The 22,237-nt window shown below is 31.2% G+C and overlaps 1 protein-coding gene across 1 annotated transcript in view; it reads right to left on the bottom strand.

Moving 5' to 3' along the window:
- Positions 1-22,237, bottom strand: part of LOC127729519 (structural maintenance of chromosomes protein 1A-like) — a 39,363-nt gene that overhangs the window by 8,738 nt on the left and 8,388 nt on the right. The window contains exons 6-22 of the mRNA XM_052237357.1: positions 21,329-21,541; positions 20,154-20,239; positions 19,559-19,607; positions 17,505-17,621; positions 16,789-17,003; positions 15,459-15,672; positions 14,954-15,165; positions 12,349-12,511; positions 11,673-11,731; positions 10,924-11,119; positions 7,750-7,818; positions 7,180-7,313; positions 6,639-6,760; positions 6,284-6,369; positions 3,785-4,003; positions 1,114-1,311; positions 521-633 (exon numbers count right to left, since the gene is read on the bottom strand). Of these exons, the coding sequence (XP_052093317.1) occupies positions 521-633; positions 1,114-1,311; positions 3,785-4,003; positions 6,284-6,369; positions 6,639-6,760; positions 7,180-7,313; positions 7,750-7,818; positions 10,924-11,119; positions 11,673-11,731; positions 12,349-12,511; positions 14,954-15,165; positions 15,459-15,672; positions 16,789-17,003; positions 17,505-17,621; positions 19,559-19,607; positions 20,154-20,239; positions 21,329-21,541 (2,465 nt within the window). The remainder of the gene's footprint in view (positions 1-520; positions 634-1,113; positions 1,312-3,784; positions 4,004-6,283; positions 6,370-6,638; positions 6,761-7,179; positions 7,314-7,749; positions 7,819-10,923; positions 11,120-11,672; positions 11,732-12,348; positions 12,512-14,953; positions 15,166-15,458; positions 15,673-16,788; positions 17,004-17,504; positions 17,622-19,558; positions 19,608-20,153; positions 20,240-21,328; positions 21,542-22,237) is intronic.

Here is a 22,237-nt window from a genome sequence, read left to right as displayed (position 1 = left end):
AATCATCAAAGAGATTTCTTTATAAAAATAAGGAGATGTGCTATGACAAAGGACAAATTTGTAAACAACTATGAGTCACAAAACTGGTACCACCTTTGTAAATTTTGCTGAAAAATCACTAAGTTCCAAAGTTTGGAAAAATGGGAAAAAATTCCTCAACGATATTCTTTACACCAGTTGCACAACTTGAACATGCATGCAATCTTTCTGTAAAGTTTTGGAGATAACAGTTAAATACTCTAGTTGAGTACACACATAAGGTTCACGCTTTTCCACATCCGCCCAACATCCCCATACTATCATTTGCAATCTTCTTTTCCTATAGATGTGTGATGTACTTATGAAGTTAAAATTATTAGTCAGATCCTGCACAATACAGCCAGTTTGTGCCACTTGCTTCATATAGGCAGAGTTTATTCTACCTAGGAGTAATTTGCTTTTGCAAAGATTTTCAAATTGGAAACAAAAGTGGGTAATTTGTAGATGGACTATTCTATTTCAAAGTTGAAAGAGAACCTACTTTTCCATTGCTTTCATGTTTGGAGCATTAATTCTCTGTAAAGTGGATGTCATGTCTGTTACATTCTTTGTTAACTGTGTCATCATCTTCTTGATTTCTTCAGCACTATCCAACTGAAATAGTTAATATTTAAATATGTAATAGTTAACACTATAAGATTACTTGTAAAAGCATGATAAACTTTTGACATTTCAGATTTAGTACAGACTAATAGACATTTTTCATTTTACATTTTTCTCTTAAAAAACTAAATTTTTGAAACTTTTTTTTCATAATCCTTTAGTAAATGGTTGCTACATTCTGTTATATAAACACTAGTAAATGAATATGACTGTTCTTTATTATATTATACATCACTGTGTCAGTACTTCAATATGTGACTTCCTACTACCAAGGTTTTTGAGAAAATCATTTGATTGATTATTTGTAATTTTTAATTTCTGACTTTGAACATATCAAATCAATTGAAAATATGTGTGTGTTTCCTTGGATTTTGATTAACAATGAAAATCATGAAAATTTGTACCCCTACAAATAAGCATTTCACAGTATATCCCCATATTTATATGAGGTAACCTCTTCAATAAACTTACATCCTTCAAGTCATCATCCAACGAACTATAATCAATAGTAATCTGTGCTTCTTTAGCATATATTGTTTTAGCACCCTGACTACTCATACTGTCGGCTGGTGTACTTTCTGATGGAGGATCAACAGCGCTAGAAGGTTCATCCTCTCTGCTTATATCATCCATCGTTCCTTTTGACAGAGGTAACTTAATATCATCAATCTGAAATAAAAACCAAACATTGATTATGAGAAATTTTACAACTGTACAAGCTACAGTCGGGCATAAACCTTGGGAGTGTTTCATTGGTCTCTTCTGTACATCTCCAGAATGTCTTCTGGTGAAGAGTCCTAAAAAATGAATCTGGACCTCTTCTGAAGATATTCTGAAGAAGAAGCGAAAAAAACAAAAAATCAATTTGCCGTCGAATATATCAGATTTTTTTTATGTTGGATGACATAAACGAAGTTTACGATGATTTTTTAGAAGATACGTCAGTTCATTCGGTAGACATGTCTGTAATAGTGTGCTATGTTTTAGCTTTTGTGTAATTATACAATAAGTGTAAATACAAAGAAAATTGGTTGGAAGAAATCGCTGTGTTCGTGACATTTTTTCTTTATACTTGGTAGCTCAATTTTGCTAAACAAATCCGACTTGAAGCTCCGACCAATTGATTTTCAGGAATAATCTTAAACTGTACAAGAATTTGTCAATGTTTGTTTGGTATATGATCGAAAAGGACATCTTGTCTATCAAAATTTTTTAAAGTAAAGAACTGGATTATTTTTGTATATATAAAAGTTATTGCAGAATTCTCAAAAAAAAATTTTCCTGGTGGCCCTTGAAGAAAATCTGCTGGTCCTAACTATCATTTTTATTGCAAAATTTCGATGGTCAAAACCTTTCGGACCACGACTTTTTGAGAACTTTAATTGTATATGTATACAAGATATACATGGTCATGGCGTTTCTCAGACTGTTTATGACTAAATCCGTTGGTTTTGTACTGATTGATACTTTAGTCTGGGAGAACAAAATTTATTTGTTAGTTGTAATTGGCTTTGCACAAACTTTCAGTAACTGCAAATACTCTTATTTCGGTGCTTTGTGTCTATTGTCATAATGTTAGTTGTTTTTTGTGTCTCGTATCTTTTGGATTAATCCTATTGCAACTGATTTTTACAGTTTGTTCTTATGTTGTATTGTTGCACCACTGTCCCAGTTCAGGGGAGAGTTGAGCGGTCACACACATGTTTAACCCTGTCATATTCTTAATGTGCCTGTCCCTAATCAGGTGCCTGTAGTTCAGTGGTTGTCGTTGGTTCATGTGTGTTGACTCATATTTGATTTTTTGTAAATTGTTTTTGTTATATAATAAGGCCGTTAGTTTTTTCGATTCAATGTTTCACATTTTTCATGTCGGGGCCTTTAATAGCCGACTATACGGTATGGATTTTTGTCATTGTTGAAGGCCGTACGGTTACCTATAATTCCTTATATCCCCTTCACTTGAACTCCAATGGATAGTTGTCTCGTTGGCAATCATACCACATCTCCTTATTTTTATATCATATACCTGACTTTTAGACTCATGTTTTTCCTGAAAATGCATGAAATATTTGTCCCTGGACGTTAAAAATAAGCATCAAACAATCAATCAATTTAAACTCGTGTTAAATAAGGAGAAAACCATTTGATATTTTTTTTTTGGCTGGGGTGGGGGACATGAGGATTTTGAATAGGAATATGGTTGGCCTGGTAAGAGCTGAAAATAGGCATGCTTAGGGACCTATTAAAGTGAATCATAAATCCGCAAAAAATCCTCCTGCTCCCTCCCCCTCCCCAAAATATCATATAGTCGTCCCTTTACTATTATTGTCCATGTAGTTCTTATATTTATTAAGCTTATAGTCCCTACAGGGATGTTCTAAGGCTGCAATACTGTAAAAACTTTTATCACACAGCTCACATTCTATTATATCTACATACATAAATTTATTAATGTCATTTAGACTAAACAGAAATGGACCTCTTCTGGCTCACTACAAGAACAAAAAAACATGCCCCTTGTCAGTTTTGTGTTGTTGTTTCCACTTGAATACAACCAGCTTACCTGAAGGAATACTAAACACTTGTATTCATGCTGCTTAAATTTATAAAACTTAACATTATAACAGAAGTTTATCAAATCTCCTTGAGGTTTATTCATGAAATTCCCTAGAACAGTTTTTAAATGGAAAAGCCCCACTGACGAAAAACCTTCTCTATTAATTCCTTACAGCCTCGGTAGTTTCGTGTTTGCCTCAAGTGCGGGAGGTCGTGGATTCGAACCCCTAACGGGTCAAATCAAAGACTTTAAAATTGGTATTTGCTGCTTCTCCGCTAAGCAAGCAGCATTAAGGAGTAAGAGCAAAGACTGGTCAGCTCGGAGTTAGAATAATGTGTCCGGGTAAGGTGACATGTCTGCGGACTGTTACCTTGTGAACTAGCATGTTAAAAATCCGACTCAGCTAGTCGGTCTAGTACAAAGCAGGGCTAAATTTCATATTACATTAACATGTTCACGTCCTGAATATGCATATTAATTTGCCGCTGGACGTTAAGCAGCCATCCATCATCATCTATTAATTCCTTCAATTCATAAAATAAATAATGAACTATTTGTAGCACACATAACATGTGGATTACATACCTTACAAGCTTTTAAAAGACTATGTCTTTCTGCTCTCTTCTGTTCTAACTTAGTTTCTACAGAGGAGATCTGTTTCTGTGCAGCAGAAACTTCTTTCTGTTGAGACGACAGTCGCTTCTTTATTTCATTTACTTCTGACTCAAAATCATCAACTTGTGACTTAAGTGTTAGTTTCTGTGACTTGAATCTTTCTTGATTACTCATTTCTTCTTCTATAATCTACAATATCAAGCAATATAGTGTACACTAACTAGAGTTTCGAAACATATGTGGATGACATTTATGTGTACACTAACTAGAGTGTGCAATGTAGTTTTAAAACTCAAATTCAAAATTATCAGTATTTATGTTGCTAAATGCTATGGTATAACAAGTGATCATCTATCTATGTGCTATAGTTCATGAATATCTGTTACAGTTCATTTCAGAAATGCATTCATTTGGAATTTTTTATATTGGTCATTTGTCTAAATTTCAAGGGAAATCCTAAGGTGAGGGAGAGAACTCTTACACATGTATCTAAATTCATTTCTTTTGGTCATCTTACACATGTATGGAAATCATTTGCACATTTTTGTAAATCAGCAATTTTAACTTAATTTTAAGACATTCTCCATGATGCTTCATCCGAAAGCCATTGATAATAATATGTTTTACAGAGATGGACTGTTTATCTGTATAGAAAAAGCAGGAAAAGGTGAACAGTGATCACATGTATATATTCAAATGATAGAATTCAAATAAATGAGGGTAGAGAAGTTGGTGAGTCACTCTATTGACATCAAGTGATGAAGGATTGGTAAATGGATAGTATTACTTAATATTGTGCTGGGCTGTAAAGGTATTATGTTCCAGTGTAAAGAGGTTGTCTGGACTTCAATCTTTGTCATGGATACCACCCCCCCACCCCCCCCCCCCCCCAAAAAAAAAAAAGCCTTATCATATTACATATTCATCTTATAAAGAATAAAATGCTAATGTGAATTTCAACAAAACTTTGGCAGACGATATAAAGACACATACTTATTCCATAGTGCAAAGAAATATAAAACAAGGCCAAAAATTGGTGTTAAGTCCTGGCATCAAGTGATAATTGGCATATCTGCATTAAAATCGAGAATTTCCAAATAAACTTACTGTGTATATATGTAGGACTCTAATGTGCGATGGTACTCTAAAGTGCGATGGTCACGCTAAAGTGCGATGGTATACGCTAAAGTGCGATGGTATACACTAAAGTGCGATGTTGTCAAACGCTAAAGTGCGATGGTATAGCACGCTAAAGTGCGATGGTGTAACAGGAATGGGGTTCAGGCAATGGTTTTCGTTTGTTTCTGTGTTCCTATTATTGTAGTTTTTCGTTTATTATTATGTTTATTAATCAAGCTGTTGCCTTTCTCTTCTTATTTGTTTTACACTGGACATTGTGTGGCCCTATGTATGTATAATATATAGATTGCTATGCGGCGTAGGCTATAAGGCTCCGCGTTAAAGGCCGTAGTTATTAGTTGCATATATCAACGACATTTGGTCTTGGGTGTATATGTGTCTCATTTTTTTATTCAAAGTACGATAGTTGTCAAAAAAGTGTAATGGGTACATTGCAGTTGCTAGTATATACGTTCAAGTTAGAATACTTTGCGGTGATAGCCAATGCTCCGCGTTAAAGGCCATGCGGTAACCTATAGTTGCTTACATTAATGACATTTGGTCTATCTGGTCGTTAGGTTACTGTCTAGTTGACGTATATCCATATCTTTAACAGAAATGACGAACCATATTGTAAAAAAATGTTTTATAGTCTAAGAATGATTTCATTAGAAAGTAAAAAAGTAGACTTTATTTCACGCAAGTTCATAACATGGAATTACAAACATAGAAGGTGCTGCTAAATTAAAATTGGACGAATTTAATTCCTCAACATCCAAGTGAGCCAGCTCCAGAATCTTCTTTTCCTCTTAGGTTAAATTATATTTTGTAACCTTAACATGAATAGTAGAAATACTTAAATTATTTCAGTATAAATGATCAAATGGTCATGCGTATGATCGTCTTGTATATGCATGTGATATTTGCCACTGTACGTTCAACAAGCAAAAATTAGTTTACATTACTTTAATTTATTGATTTATTTTACTGAACTACTGGAAAATATGATTTTTAAAGTGTTTCATACACAGCGTCACTTTTACGGTAATCCGCTCTATCATTTTTGTTGATTTCCACTGTTATCGGGAAAACGCACTTTAGCGTATTGAGGCATCGGACTTTAGCGTGTTCCATAAAATAGCACTAACCATCGTACTTTAGCATATCAAACCATCGCACTTTAGCGTAGACCATCGCACTTTAGCGTGACTATCGCGTTTTAGCGTCCCCATCGCACTTTAGAGTCCTACATATATATATAAATTAATAAAGAAAACACAATTTGCATGCCTAAATTATATCATATAGTGTTTTTATTTTGTAACCTTTTATGGAAGTAATAAAACAAACCTTCATGTGTCGTGCTTCATCATTTTTTACTTTATCTAATTCTTTTTCGTCATTCTGTACAGCTTTTTCCCATTTTTTCACATTCACTGAAACATTTATATTGCACAATCAATTCCTAGACTGAAAGAGTTTGAGGTAAATACAACTCTGTTTCAAAAGGGGAAAAAAACCTCCCCTACATATGTTTTTTCTGAAATAGCCCTCAGCAGATTCCCACTTTGAGCTTGCTATCAGTAAACATAAGCATTCTTTAATGAGCATTATCTAGTATTTTTTTTTATTTGTAACATCATATTTTAAATAAGTAATTTATAAATTATAAATTAACAATATCTTTTTATGTATAAAATAATACCTATTGTATCCCTTGATCTTTCAAATTCTATTTGATTTTGAAGTCTGAACTTCTGGTTTTCAAATTCCAGTCTTTTCTTTGCCCTTTCTTGTTGTATCTGTAGTTCTCTTTCTTCGTATTGTCTGATAAAAAAAATTCATAGGAAATTTAAATCAAATGATTTTGCAAGTCTCAAATGATATAATTCCACAAGCATGTATATACTGTTTATGTGGTGGGTGACATCTTCATAATGAATTTAACAGAATTGTCAGTTAAATAGCGGTTAATATTTTAGGGTACTTCTCCAAGTCACAAACTAGTACTAGCCCCATGATGGAACAAAAATTTGATTTATAAAACTAGGATATAATTCTGATAAATTTTAAGTAATGAACTATATAATCTCTCTTTTCTACCTTGATATACCAATACCTCACGACATTCATGTAATTCACAATACCGCTTGACATACATGTAATACACGAATGTAATCAATTACAGAACAAAGCTGGGGATTGAAAGTCCTACATTTACATAAATATATATTACTACCACTCACCGTATATTTTCAACTCCAATTTGAGAACAAAATTCAGAAAATACTTCATCCTCCACTCTGTTCATTTTATCTTTTATAATTTTCATAGCATCCCCTCGTTCTTTCATTTTTCTTTCCAGTTCTGCCATTCTTGGCTGAAATACACACATATATATATATCAATCAATCTAAGATTGTTTCTCATCATAGATGAAACCAAATGTACCAAATGCACTCAATAATTTCTGAATTTACAATATTTCATAATACTTCAAATTAATGTAAAAAATATCAATATAATTGTTAGATTTCTTTGACTGTTTGAAGTATTAAATTTGTTAATATTACCATTCATCTGTCTTTAATACACATATTTAAGGTCATCCATAATGAGCAGAAATTTCCACTCAAACTATTGATAGGGCCACATTAAATACGCAGAGAGGTGTGAGCTGTTACTTTGTAAAAGACGTCACTGTGTCTTTGAAATAAATAACAGCAATAAAGTGCTTTTCCTTTCCTTCTGTTTGTTTAGAAATTGTGTACCATGAATTAATGAACTCTATCACTACTTTTTCATTTTGAACTTACAGCAAACTGTTTTAACATTTCATTATACTGGACTACATCTCTTTCTATGGCTGATACATTCTTGTTCATCTGGAAAAAAAACAATTTTCATGAAAAACAACTAGAATGTAAAGCCAAATCCAAGGTCATACAATAATTATCATCAAATCATGGTTTTCTTATTCAAAGCATGTCAGGTCTAGTTTGAAATTGTATATGTTTAATAATATATTGGTATTTTATTAAAGTAACTTTTTAGTAGGTAATATTATTCACAGTATAAAGTACTGTAAATTCAGAAATTATTGCGATGTTTTTATTATTGCGAAAAATGCAACAGGGTTGTAATCCAGGGCTTTCAAAACGGTCGTATTTTCCGGACAAGTCTGATAAATTTCATAAATGACTTGTTGTGTCGAGGCTGAAACAGACATTTTAATAACATAGTTGAAAAAATTTGTAAAGTTCATGCGATCTTTTCAGTTTTTTACCTGACCTTTCGCCTGATCCTGATCCTTAAACAGCCACACATTTCCCGTCATAAAAGTGACATGATGAATAATTACTATCAAAACAAACCCTACTGTAATACCCTCTAATTACAATCAAGGTTAATTAGTTCTCTGACAGCTGATTTTACCTGTTCAGGTGACAGGTAAAGTATTTTGAACCGGACATTGATCGGTGATCATCGGTCTATTAAAAGTTATTTATTAAATTTCAGCGGTTTGCATCTCATTAATTTAGTCAACAAGATTCAGATTAACAGAAAACGTATATAAATATTATTTGATGAGAATTTAAAAGGTAGTAAATAAGGTTTTAAATGAAAAACCGTCAGAACCACATTGTTTAAATAAGAACACTCGTGCGCATGTGCGCAGGTGCGTGATTTAATTATGCAAGCGATTTTTCAAAAATGCTTGAAATATCATTGATACCTTCATCTAACATTCATTTCGAGTATTTTCCTGTAGAAATAACGCGGAAAGAGCTACTTAAACTCAATTGTGCTTTGTAAACGTACACAGATTTTACGTATCCGTCTATGGTCCGTGTTTTACCATTGTCAAGTCAACATCCGGTATGAGGAAAATGAACTTTTCAAAAACGAAAGTGAAGTTACTGACAGCATAATTTGCACAAATAAACAGTCTTAGGCAGATATTAGTACGCTGATATTGCACACTTCGAATGGTGCACTGTCAATTTAAGTTAACACCAGAACATCGAATTTATATTAAAAAATCAATCAAATACCGTTTTTTTGTCAATCATAATTTATATGATGCCCAACTGATTACTATGGTTGCCTTTTGTTACTAAGTCTTAAGGGATTAAAATCGGGATGAGACAACAAAAAAATGTCCGGCTGGCTCAAATATTTTTTGGAAGCCCTGTTGTAATCGCAATAATTTAAATTCGCATTTTGGATTTTTTTTTTTATATGAATGAAGCGGAATTGTTCTATGTATCGCAAAAATAATAATCGCATTTTAGTCTAAAATGACAAAATCGCAATAATAAATGCACGCAATAATTTCTGAATTTACAGTAATCACAGTAAAAATAAAACAGTAATTGTACTGAATATATGATAAGTGCAGAGGTAATATTTTAATTCTCAAATATATTCTTCCTGAGCATTAAAAGCAGGAAAGGCAATTTGCTCCAGGCAAACCACACCCTATACTTACCCTCCATCAACTGTATACATTGTGAATTGTCTAAATTTTCTTGAAGTTTTTTAACAGTTACTTGTCTCAGTGAACTACAGCCAAACCTGTATTAAGCAGTCACTCTTGTTAAGTTATAACTAGAGGCTCCAAGCCTGTGTCGCTCACCTGATATTTTTGTTTATAAATGATGCATGAAACAATGCAAAAATTAATACTTTATAAAGGAAACTGTGTGGACCAAAATCTCATCTTTCTAATGATTTTAACTGTTTTCAACCCATCTATTATTTTAAGTTTTCAAGATTAAAACACACATTTTTGTAAAAGTTTACAACAATGCCGTATGCCAAGTGATGAGAAAAGGGCCAGATGAGCTAAAAAGTGACCGCTCAAGAGAGGTGACCTTTGAAACGAGGTTCCAAAAAATTCTGATTACAACATCGACCATGACGGGGATCGGGTAAAATTGTTTTAGTATTTTCAATCAGTAGAGTTATCGTACTTGCAAGCAGTGAAATAAAAAAATGACAGATCCCAGCGCTGTAAATTTGAAGAATTCAAAATATGTTAATATTCTTCGAAAAATAAGTTGCTGATACTGTATTCAATGGAAACTGAAAAGAATGGAATTATGTGAATTCAAAATTCACCTTCTATTGAGTGATCTCGGTTGCAAACGGGTTCGATTTTCATTTTGACTTCGATATTGACATTTACTTTTTATCATGAAGATTTTTGGTAGTTAAAAAACATTAAATTACCGTTATTAAAAGTTGAAATGACGATAATGTTCAAAAATACTGTGAGTGCTGACCGGTTAGACAGGTTCATTATAAACATTGATTTAAACATTAAAAGTTGATTTCTGACAAAATTTTCAGCATTGTTCCTAATGAAATTAGAGTTTTTTGTGTTTGTTTACTCATAGAATAAATTTAGGAAGGCCTTAATTTAAACATGTTCATTTTCCAGTTTTTATATGTCAAACACAAAAAAAACAAAAAACAAAATTTCAAAAGGAACAATGCTTAAAATTTTGTCAGAAATCAACATTTAATGTTTAAATCAATGTTTATATTGAACAGATTGAAAGTATATTTTTGATATTGAATAAATACAACATCACATGCAGTTTTGTGAGTGAATACATGTATTTTCATCCACTTAGAAGATAATTTTTTTCTCAGGTAAATTAATCATAGAGTGATGGATTTCTCTTAGAAGAAATTTTAAGGTCCCAGTGAATAAACTCCACAGAGAACAATAGCTGTTGTATTTATTCAATTGGACAATAGATCTAACAAAAGTTTAAATCGACAGGTAAATTACAGATGATTCTGTGGAAAACTTCCATTTCTTTTGTAATAATAGCTTTTTTGTGAATGTATTGCAATTATTTTTTTTTTTCAGTCAAAGAGGCCAGTAACAATTTAATTGTGTGAGGCAAACTAAAACCGGCAAGAGTCTATGAATCTAACTAACAGAATACTTTTCTTAACAGATAAAGCATACATACTGTATTATCTCTGTCAGTAATTGAGTATTTTAGACGTGTTTCTAAGCCTTTAATCTGAGATCTGTATGTGCTAAGTTCTGATTCTTTCCGCTTCATTTTCAAGTGTTCTTTTAATTCATCAGTTATTTTTTCTTTTCTTATTTTTAGCTGCCCTAATTGTTTCTCATCCCATCGTCTGGCTTTTGCCTTCAAATCACTGCAATGTACAAAATATTCTACTTATGCTATTAATTTTTAAATATGAAAAATAAAGTATTTGTTCATTGTAAAATCATATATTAACTACAGCAATTTTTACCACCTTCTTAAACTATGAAATAATCAATATAAATAATTAATGATAGTAACTGAAATGAGTTGAGAACAATTAACATATAATCTTTTGTGATCTTTTTTGTTTTAATGCCCCTTCCACTCAGTGGCCTGAACATAGTGTTACCCATGTCTATCATATTGCCCTTTTGAAAAGTAACAGCTATCTGTTCTTATAAAACAGTATGTCTGTAGATATTGAGGTGATTTTTGTACAATAGTGTATAATGGTGAGTTACAGATATTATTCTTATTATAGTTCTTATTACTTTCTTAATGACATACTTTCTCTAAATTAACATTGGAAATCAGCAGCATTTATGTTGTCCTGACACATTTAGAGTTTTATAATATTCAATTTTTATAGGAATCGTTTAAACAGACAAAAAAAAAGAGAAAATATATATCTTTAAATATAACAAATAATTAAGACCTACCTAGCACCACCTGAGATTACACCAGATTTCTGGAATAAGGTACCATCTAAAGCAACAGTCTGAAAAAAAAGGTTGGGATAACATACATCTTTTTTTAAAGATCATGTGAAATTAGATAATTATAAATGCAGATTTATAATAAAGATAAACAATCTGGTGAAGGGGAAAATGAATTAATTTAAACCACTTCATATTCATTAAAATACAGATTATAAATCAAATGAAGTTTACATTCAATTTTAATAATTTACAATAGAATTAATCTATTATAAAAGCTGAATAAATGAATGCGATTTAAGTATCTTTCATCAAAATATTCATACTAGTGTTATTATTTGTATGAGAAAATGTAGAATGTGCAAGTCTTATGTTGACAGTATTATTATGATTTAAACTTTACTAGTCTGGCTAATTTTAAATACTCAACAAGATTTTTCTTTGCATTCTCGTATATATACATAGTTGGGTATCTAAACATAAATGCCTGTAGCATGTCAAGAATATGAGTTGTTTCTCATTTGTTCTGTTGGGTGATATAGTCAGGCTTTTTATTTTGTCAGGTCTTATGGACTTCCCCTATTTTTAATTTTCCTTGGAGTTCAGTTTTTCTTACATGCCATTATTATTTTTCTGTTGTGTAGTTATTTATCCTAATACATTATCTGGCTATATTTACCTTGTGCCTCTCATGAGTACCAAATGCCACATGTCTAGCATCTTCAACAGTTTCACATACTAAAGCATTACCACAAGCAAACAGTAAAGCTTTTTTGATGGATGGTGGATTGTATCTTATAACATCTACCACTAACTTCACATTCTTTGGTTCTCGAATTTCCCTGCAAATGTATGATGCTTTAAATTTGTCAGTTCATAAAAATACTACATACAATGGCTTTCATACAATTTTCTCTGATTACATTTTTGTATTAATGTGTTGAATTTCTCTGTAAAAGAAACATTTTTTCTTCTTCATTTTAACAGAGTACAAGTAAAGTCAATTCTATTTAATAAGTTGGATTCTCTATTTCACTTATAATGTGTTTCAAATAAATTAATATCCTTATTCACTAATATTTTCCATTATCTTGTGAAATCTTGTTTTGCAGTGGAATGATTTTACAAAGTGAAATCAAACATTTTAAATTCTAATATTATGTTCTTTTGCTTTGTAAACAAAGCCATGTTCTGAATCCAATAGAACATTGAGTGCACATGATTGACATCGCAATTAAAATTGCAACGTCAGTTTTAAAATATACAACACTGGAGATCAAAACGGACATTTGTGTTGGTGTTGCCAACAAGGAAATAAAATAAAATCATTTTAAAAGTAAATTTACATTTAACTGTTCATTTTTTAATCGTGAAACAGTTTGTTTTCTATATCGTCAAGCAGAGTATATAGGGCGCACATTTATACCCTGGGTCGTGTTTCTTGTAAGAGGGGTGCGCATTATACATGCCTACAAACATTTTTTAGACTTTTTTCAGGTCCAAACTCAGACAAAGAAAATACCAGGTGAAGTGAAGAGTACGGAATTTTTTGCTAAAACCTTGATTGTTATTATATTTTACATGTAATATTTGTAATATGTATCTTATTGTACTTGATATGTCATGTTTTATTCAAATAAAATACATTTTATATCTCTGTAGTTACGTTTATCTTGTAAATTTGTCTATCTGTTTGCAATCCGGAAGTTTACCATGTCTTAATAAAGACACAATAAAGCTTTTGTTGTCGGTTAAATTAGCCTCTGTGTTTCTTGTTGTCATAACTTACTGTTTCTGTATATGTTCATCATGGAGAGTAGAAGATAAGTGTATGAAAATTGAATAAACCACGCTCGTTTTGAAAAGATAAACCGCCATTTTTTCTAATGTATCAGGTGATCACCAGTCATGTGACTTAATATTGTAAAGTGATGATTTAGTCTATGAGAAGTTTTTTTTTATAAATACGTTTCTACTTTGTAACTTTTAAACAACTGTTTAAAACCTTTCAAGAAATTATGATTGAAAACATAATAATCCCATAATTGTAACCTGAACGAATTTAATTAGGAACAAGGTGAACCTGTCATTGATTTGTTTTGACATCGATTAGAACCATTGATTGAGGTGTGATAATCCGGATTAACAGCTAGAATCAACAAACAAAAAATAGAAATAATGAGATTTTAACAATTTATTTCAGCTTACATATGTTTATTAATCATTAAAGATTAAGAAATAGATGTTAATGATAATTATTTGACTGGTTCATAATTGTTATTGTTTCAATCAGAACATTAATTAGGATATTTAATCTTGTCTTTGATACTCAAACAATTTATTAAATTTGGTTTTAAAAAACAAACTTAAATGAAGATTTATCTCAATCTACTTACATTTTAAAATAAAATTCTTATTCATTTGTCAGAATATTTGCAATTTCGTATTAATTACGTATTCCGTACGGAATTCTCCGACATTGGTGTCCATTTAAAAAACTTCCAGTTTACCTGTAGACTTCCTGTTTGCCGATTTTGGAGCTGTGACTTTTCCGAAAATGTCTATGAGTATTATACGAACAAGAAACTTTTTTTCTCAAGTTTCTTGGACCATAAAGGGGATGCGCACAATACACAAATGTGCACTATACACACCTAAAGACGGTAACGTTTTTGCTTTATTAAATTAAAAGAGAATTTATCCCCATGGACACAGATCATGCCCCCTTTGCATATAACATTATAAAGGAGCATAACTTAAGAACAGTAAAAGTGACACAATCCAAATTCAAACTTGAGCTGTATTTTGTGGTAATAAGCAATGTGTATAAGTTTCATAACATTTGGTTGAGGCAAACTAAAATTAGAAAATGGAAACTAATTTAGTGCACATACAGACAGACGGACAAGGGTAACACTTAATGCCCCCTCCGCAATGGCATGGGCATAAAAAAATTGTTAATAATAAGCCTGCTTTGAAGTTCAAAAGTTCTCAATTTTCCATTTAGAATTGAAATAATTCTATCATGCCTCCATGCTCATTTTTACCTGGGTAGGCATTATATTTGTCACCATTTTACAACTCAGTATCACGATACTAACAAATACAATGACTACCTATGTTAAAACAAGCAAAGATCATGGCATGAAAGAATTACTCTGCGCTTATGAATACAAAATATTGATGTGCTAAGGTGTAAATAACATTTTAAATAAAGTGAAACACATAAAATTTGGCTTACAACCTGAAGCAACTACCTCCAAAAATTAGTTTAGATTATTTACCTTAGTTTTTCATTAACAGATCGTACATCAAGATAGTCAAGTGGTAAGAATGTCTCTGGATCAATCCTTTGTTCTTTCATGTATTGGATACAATCTTTAGCTGTCTTCTCTGTATCACACACAATAGCATCCATGTATTTACCCAAAACTTTAGTGATAGCAATCTGGTACCTTTTATGACTGGGTTCACACTGGTCTATCAGTCTACCATGCTGTTTAAAGTATTAAATTTTAGATGTTTGGCTATTCTGTAATACATTGTGTGTACAAAAGATCAACCAGTGTAAAATGGAATTTCAAAACTAGTTCAGAGAAATTTGAGTTGATGTAATGGTATTAATTTGACAAAATAAATGCTTAAATTTTTTTAATTGAATGGCATATCTGTTTAAACTATACACATGGTTTTTGTGACTGTTTCTGGATTATACGAGTCTTTCAACATAAACAGAAAGTATTAAGGTCTGATTATTTTTTCTCAAATTTAACCCGCAATTTAACTTACAACTCCACTAAATAGACCTTTCAGGTTATCTAATAGTTCTTTTTTCTTCATAGCTCTTGCACTTTCATGTTTGTCAACTTTGGCCTCCCCTAACTGATCCATGATGGATTCTAGATCTACATTAATCTCTGAAATTCTTGAGTTAGCTTGTTCTACTTGAGCAGTAAGTTCTTCTTCTATCTTTTTTTGTTCAGCTACTGTCTGATTACTTGTTCTGAAAGAAACAAATAATCAAGTCTTTTTTTTTTAAATTTCTACTTTAGATACTTTCAAACTGTTGCTTAAGATGAATAGTATTTAGGACTTTTCCAGAAAATAGCAAACTATAAATAGGCTCTAAAGCACAGAAAGAACTTTAAGTATGTAAGTTCACACACCCAATCACCCCCCCCCCCCCCCCACCCCACTTAATTAACATTGGATATTTTTACAAGTCACCCTACATAAAAAAAAAAAAAATCAATTATTGACCTCATCCTAGATTTTATAAGGATCTGATAAAAAAAATAAAGGTGCGATCCCCCACCAAGAGTTTATATGAGATATTTTTACAGGTCTCTGTACACGACAATAATTTTTACCACTTCAATTTATTTTATTATCAAACTCATCAGAGCTTTGATGAGTGGAAACCTTCATCAAAATTGAAGAATGAAGGCAACAACAATTTTTAAAGCTTGAATTATTTACTCTATAATCAAATCATGCGTGTTTGCAGTTTTATGAAATGCATGCAATATTTTCTTTTAGAAAGAGATATTATAATCAAAGTGCTTGTGAGCACTGAAGGGTAAAGATTGCTTTCATTTTGCAATTTTGTGAATTTTTAAATAAAACATTGAATTGTATTTTGCTAAGCAAGTTAAATATTTGAGTTGGAGTTATCTTCCTTTGTTCATATATTTTTATAACAGATTCATATATCATGCATAACTTTTGTAATTTGCATGAAAAAAAAAAATTACTTGAAAAGTATGGTAATTCAAATACACATCATATTGTAACTTAAATAACTTAGTATAACATATCATCAATAAATTGCATGACATTGACTGGATAGGATCTAAATAATGATCACTTCACTGTACTATTTTGTTTAAACTATCAAAGGTAGCGATCAACCTTGAAAGATATAGATATCAAGTCAGTACCACAGGGTTTTGATTGCATTTCATGCAATCTTTACCCAAAAATACTTCAAAAATATAATCATAAATATTCCTGTATCTTTCACATTTTTTCTTTCATTTTAGCCCATATTTCATTTTTTCTCTCTAATTGTCCTCATCAGATTTTTGTTTTCCAATTATATTCTTATATGAAAGTTTACCTTATGTATTCATTCAACTTTTCCACTCTTTTTCTATTTTCTTCCATTTCACTTTCTTTCTGTTTGATTTTAGCACCCATTTCATTTTTCTTCCTCATTTCATTATCATATCTGTCCTGGTCAGATTTTTGTTCTCGACTGATAGTATCCATTTCCTGCATATATCTAGCAGCTCTCTTTCCAGCCTCTTCCTTTAATCTATGATATTCTTGTACCTGTCAAATTGAGCGGAGTTTAACATTGCAAATATGAAGGAATATTTTGAAATAAGTTGTACTGAAATCATTACTTACAGACAAATTGATGCAATACATAACTTGTAACATTTAAGAGTTGATACATTTCTAGTATGATTAAAAAGAAGAGATTTCTCTTTCTTTAAAACTGCCCTTATAATTTGACACCTTATAAATACATGTTTAGCATCACTATTTTCTCAGATGATTTGGTTGTTGGTGAAGTCTGATGTATGGTCCTGATATTTTTTTTAAAATTCCTGTTATCTTATTTATTAAATGTCCATAAGAAAATAATGTATATATAGTTCCTTGTTTATTTATTGTTCCATAGTGTGTCTTTGTATGCAGTAAATTTAGTGATAACTTAGTATTCAACAAGACATATAGAAAATGATCACAAGTTGATCAAAACATTTTATTCTTGTCAGCAAGACATTTAGAAAATGATCACAGGGTGATCAACACATTTTATTATACCTGAGATTCTTCTAGATTTAAATCTCTTCCTTGGGACTGAGACTCTTCTTCTATTCTTTCTTCAAACTCCTGCCTTTTTTTGTCAACTTCTTCCAATTCTTTTTCCAGTTCTCTTATCTGCATGTATTTAAAAGATCAATTATTTGAATGGAAAAAGCCCGAGATTTTCTTAGTGTTATAAAAATAAAATTTTCTAAAACATGTAAGGTCCTCATGCTAATGTTAATCCTTTCACATGCAACCACTAATCAAAGTGCTTGTAAGCACTGAAGGGTAAAGATTGCTTTTATTTATCAGTGGGAAGTAAAATTAAACATTGCATTGTATAAAGCATTGGACGTACTACAATTATGGACAAAGGAAGATAAACTCCAATTTTAAAGATTACTTCAACAACGACATCATTGATATTTTTAGAACAGATATTAGATTCCTGCACCTTGCACAACTGATGCAATTTTCTAGACAAGTATAACATTATTTTGTAACTTCAATATCTGAGCATATATTTTATTGAAAAATTTCTGGAAATGTTCATGGATAGGATGTTTAGAATGTTATGATCAATGCACTATATTTTGTGTATCTCAAAAGTAGTGAAAAACCTTGGAAGATTTAGATATCAAGTCAGTACCATAGGGTTTTGATTGCATTTCATGCAATCTTTACCCAAAAAATGTTAAGAAAAAGTATGTTGATGCTTATGAACTATAGAATTATAAAACAGGGCTCACACTACTTCAGAATCATAGGGAGAAGTGACTTCTCTTTTTGAAACTGAGGGGGAGAAGTGGTGAGATTTGAAAGTGAAGTGCTCGTTTGCTTGCGGTGCTACAATGTTTGGTTTTACTATAATACAAAGGGCCATATGTATCTTATTTTTTTATATTGTTCAATTTGTACCTGGGAGTACAATAAAAGTTACAGTTCAAATTCAAAGTTGTTTAATTTTATCATATCTAGTTGCACAATCATATTAGTCCTCTTGTCAGAAAAAAAACAGTTTAATATCTAGCAATAATAAAAAAGATTTTTTTTATATCAAAAAGGAAAAGAAAGTTGTTATTTCAATTTAAAATGTACTCTGTTATGTTGGTGAAATTCAGTGGTTAAAATTTTCATTTAAAAGATATATAAATTTAACACAGTTAAGCTTGGACATAGTATAGTAGTCCCAGAGTTGAGCAATTTTAATTAATAAATTGAAACAATTCATATATACATGGAAATATATACATTAATCAAGTAGATCTAACCAAAAGTATGTTAATGCGCATGGAATGTGTAATTTTTCCTTTTGGGATCAATATTCCTCTGTCAGCTGTGCCATTCATTCTTCAGTAGTCATTATCGTAAGAATCCAGATTTCGGTCATAGCTGGTCCGGTTCCGATCAGTAGTTTAGTACAAATAATTCAATGGCGGACGAAGAAAAATTTACAAAAATAAACGATGTTTGACACGCTATTTGGAAAGGAATATGACGTTTTTAATGCAATAGATGGATAACAAATTTACTTCAGGCAAATTTCATCACGTTCTAATAAAGTAACAAACTTATTTTGCCGAAAATTAGAATGATTTGATGTACACTCTCTAACAAGTACCGGAAGTGATAAAAAATTGTTTTTATGAAATAACATGCAACCAACTTTAAAATCAATGCTTTAACCTCTTTTCTGAAGAAAATAAATCGTTTATGTCTTTAAATTTCTTTACTTTTTACTGAAAAATTGCTATTTCATCGACTTGGTAAAAATTGAATATTGCCGATGACGAAAGCGACTGAAAGTGAGTATCGTAACACAACAGGGCGACTAGATTTCGCTACTGACATTCGGGCAAAGCCAAGTGACGGCCGGGAAAGCGACTTTGTCGCCCCAGTCACATGGTAGCGTGAGCCCTGATAAAACAATTTATTCAAAGCATTTCCAATTGCAAACATTACATTTTAGGAACAATTTTATGTCCTTTATTTAAGGAATAAATCTCACTCAAGATTTCAAATGTGTAAGGTTACTGTAAGTATACATCAATAAAATAAATCAAACTGACCTCCATTTCATGGTTATCATGTGTTTTCTTTGCTTGTTTCAGGGATTTTCTGAAAAACAAAATCTTAGCCATTAACAAGTAACCTTTGGTTACGGTAATAAAGCTACCTTCATATCTATAATTGCTGTAATACAACAAGTCAAATAATTGAGAAATTTGGCTTTAATACATTAAATAGTAAAAATTCGGAATCACTTTACACTGTACATGTATATTCAGAAATTTTTGCATGCATTTATCATTGCAATTGGTGAAAAGAGGACAAAAATGTAAGTTTAATTATTTCAGAAAAGGCTGCATATAAATAGTGATATAATAAAAATGTGAGTTATTATTTTTTGTTGAACCTATCCAGTTGCAATTTTCTCAATAATAAAGATATATCTAAAATTTCTGAATTAATGGTATGTGGTTTCTCTAACATTATGATCAACTGTTATACTAAATCACCTGATAAACTCAGGACCACAAGTTGTTTCATGATGTTTTTGTTCAAGGATTTAAGTCACAGATTACATAATAAAGGTAACATATGAACAATATGAACATGATTGTCATTAATATAAAAAACAAATATATAAAATGTAAAACTTACTTGTCGGCTTCAACTTTTTTTATCATGTGGGAAGTCTTTTCTTTTGCTTTTATGTATAAAGGACGTTTCTTATTCAGTTCAACTTCCTACAATATAAAATTGTTCACAGATAACAAACAGGTATATAGAAATAATAAGTTCTTATGTACTGAGAAAGAGGAAGGCATTAGATGTTCTTCTTATCAACATCAACCCTTGAAATTTGATTATAAAAGTAAAAGGAGAAGGTTCGATAAGGCCCTAAAATGGCCCTTATTTCTAGCTACCATTTCAAATTAGGATTTATTGACCAATATCACAATGAACCGTAGCTAAAACAATGACTAGATAGAAAATGTGTCTTTTTGTTGAAAATTTACGTACTTGGGTTCAATTTATGACGTCACAAATAGCGCTTATTTTGATTTTCCACAAATTCAATGAAAACGAGTAAATTTCAGTTAATTTTTGGGACAGGAACCATTGAGCGCATGCGTCAACAAAAAATATCTTTTAATATAATGTTTATTATAACATTTTACATATCTGACTTGAATATTTAGTTTGTCGACGCCTGCTCTCCATGTTTCCTAGACCTTAATTTGGTTGAAATCTGTAAGATTTTGTCAAATTTTGCAAAAATCTCTATTTTTTACCTATTTGGGATGTAAAAATCAACGCTTTACAATGAAACTTGGGACAAAAAAGGTATTACTTAACTTTCTACCATGTCTTTACATCAACTTAAAACATTCTTTATCTTGAAACATTGAACTTAATAACCTGGGCCAAATATGGCCCTTAACGAACATACTCCTTTGCTCTTATAAGAACCCCTCACCAACTTTTCAGTGTAAATTTCAATTTCATACCCATATCTCCATTCTTACAAGATTACAATGAGTTGTAATTTTCAAACTATTGGCAAACAGGAAGTTCCTGCACTGCAGATGTAAAAATTGATTACATTCTACAACTCAACATAATCAAGCTGCAGACCAAATATAAATCATTCCTTTGTATAAAAGTCCAGAAAAGTTTGAAGAAAATTTTCCTTGTACAATGAGTATTGTCAAATTTTAAACTATCAGCCAACAGGATGTGGCTGTACTATTTGGTGACATTAACTCTGTGACTTTATTCTATACCCAATCTAATGAATATATTACTTTGACATTAAAACTACATATACTAACAGATTCTCTTATAGACTGTTCAACTTTGGTCAGATCTCTACTCATTCTGCCTTGTTCCTTCTTTTTCTCCTTAATTTCATCATCTATTTTGTCTCTTCTCCTTGTTTCTTTTTCTAGCAAAGTATTTTTCCTGTTTATTTCATCAGCCAACTCATCTATGTCTCTTTCATTGTAAAATAATTTAAACAACTGAAGTTCCAACTGCTTATCATCCTGAAATACAAAATTACATAACAAGTAAGATACCAATAACTGTAAAAAGTTGTAGAAATATGTCAGCTGAACAACTAAGAAATGAATGTCTCTGAAAGCTTACATGGCCCAAAACATTTTACTTAACATAACTTGAATTAGATGGACAAGTGATCACAGATACTCATGTCTGCAGAAAAATTCTTTAACAGTAAAGTCTACTGTCAAAATCTTTTTAATAGTCAAGGTCAATTTTAAAATCTAAAAAGATTCTGTCAAGTGATACTTAAAGTTTTCATTGGGAAACAAAAAAAAAACTTTTATTTTTAAGATAATTAAGGGCCATTACTCTCAAACAGTACAGGCCAAAACAGTGAAAATCTAACTTTACCCGTATTCTTATGGTTCATGTTATACTGTTAAAATTCAAAAAAGATTTTGTCTAAGGTGCTTTATCAGTCGAAAACCATAGAAAAATTCAAATTTTAAGGTAACTTAGGGAATAACTCATGAAGGTTTATGTCCAAACCATCGAACTTGTAACTCATTCGTATTTCTATGTTCCATGACATGGTGTTCAAATTCTGTAAACCATATTTTTTTAATGGTTACAAAGTTGCACAACTCTTTAACCTTATGTCAAAACCATCAAAATTGAACTTGACCTGTATTTTATGGTCCATGACAATCTGTTCAAATTTCAAACGATTTGGTAAA

This window comes from Mytilus californianus, unplaced genomic scaffold, assembly GCF_021869535.1.
Source record: "Mytilus californianus isolate M0D057914Y unplaced genomic scaffold, xbMytCali1.0.p SCAF_1, whole genome shotgun sequence".
Lineage (NCBI taxonomy): Eukaryota > Metazoa > Mollusca > Bivalvia > Mytilida > Mytilidae > Mytilus > Mytilus californianus.
The sequence above is the reverse complement of the archived record's forward strand: the minus strand, read 5'-3'. Positions and strand labels throughout refer to the sequence as shown.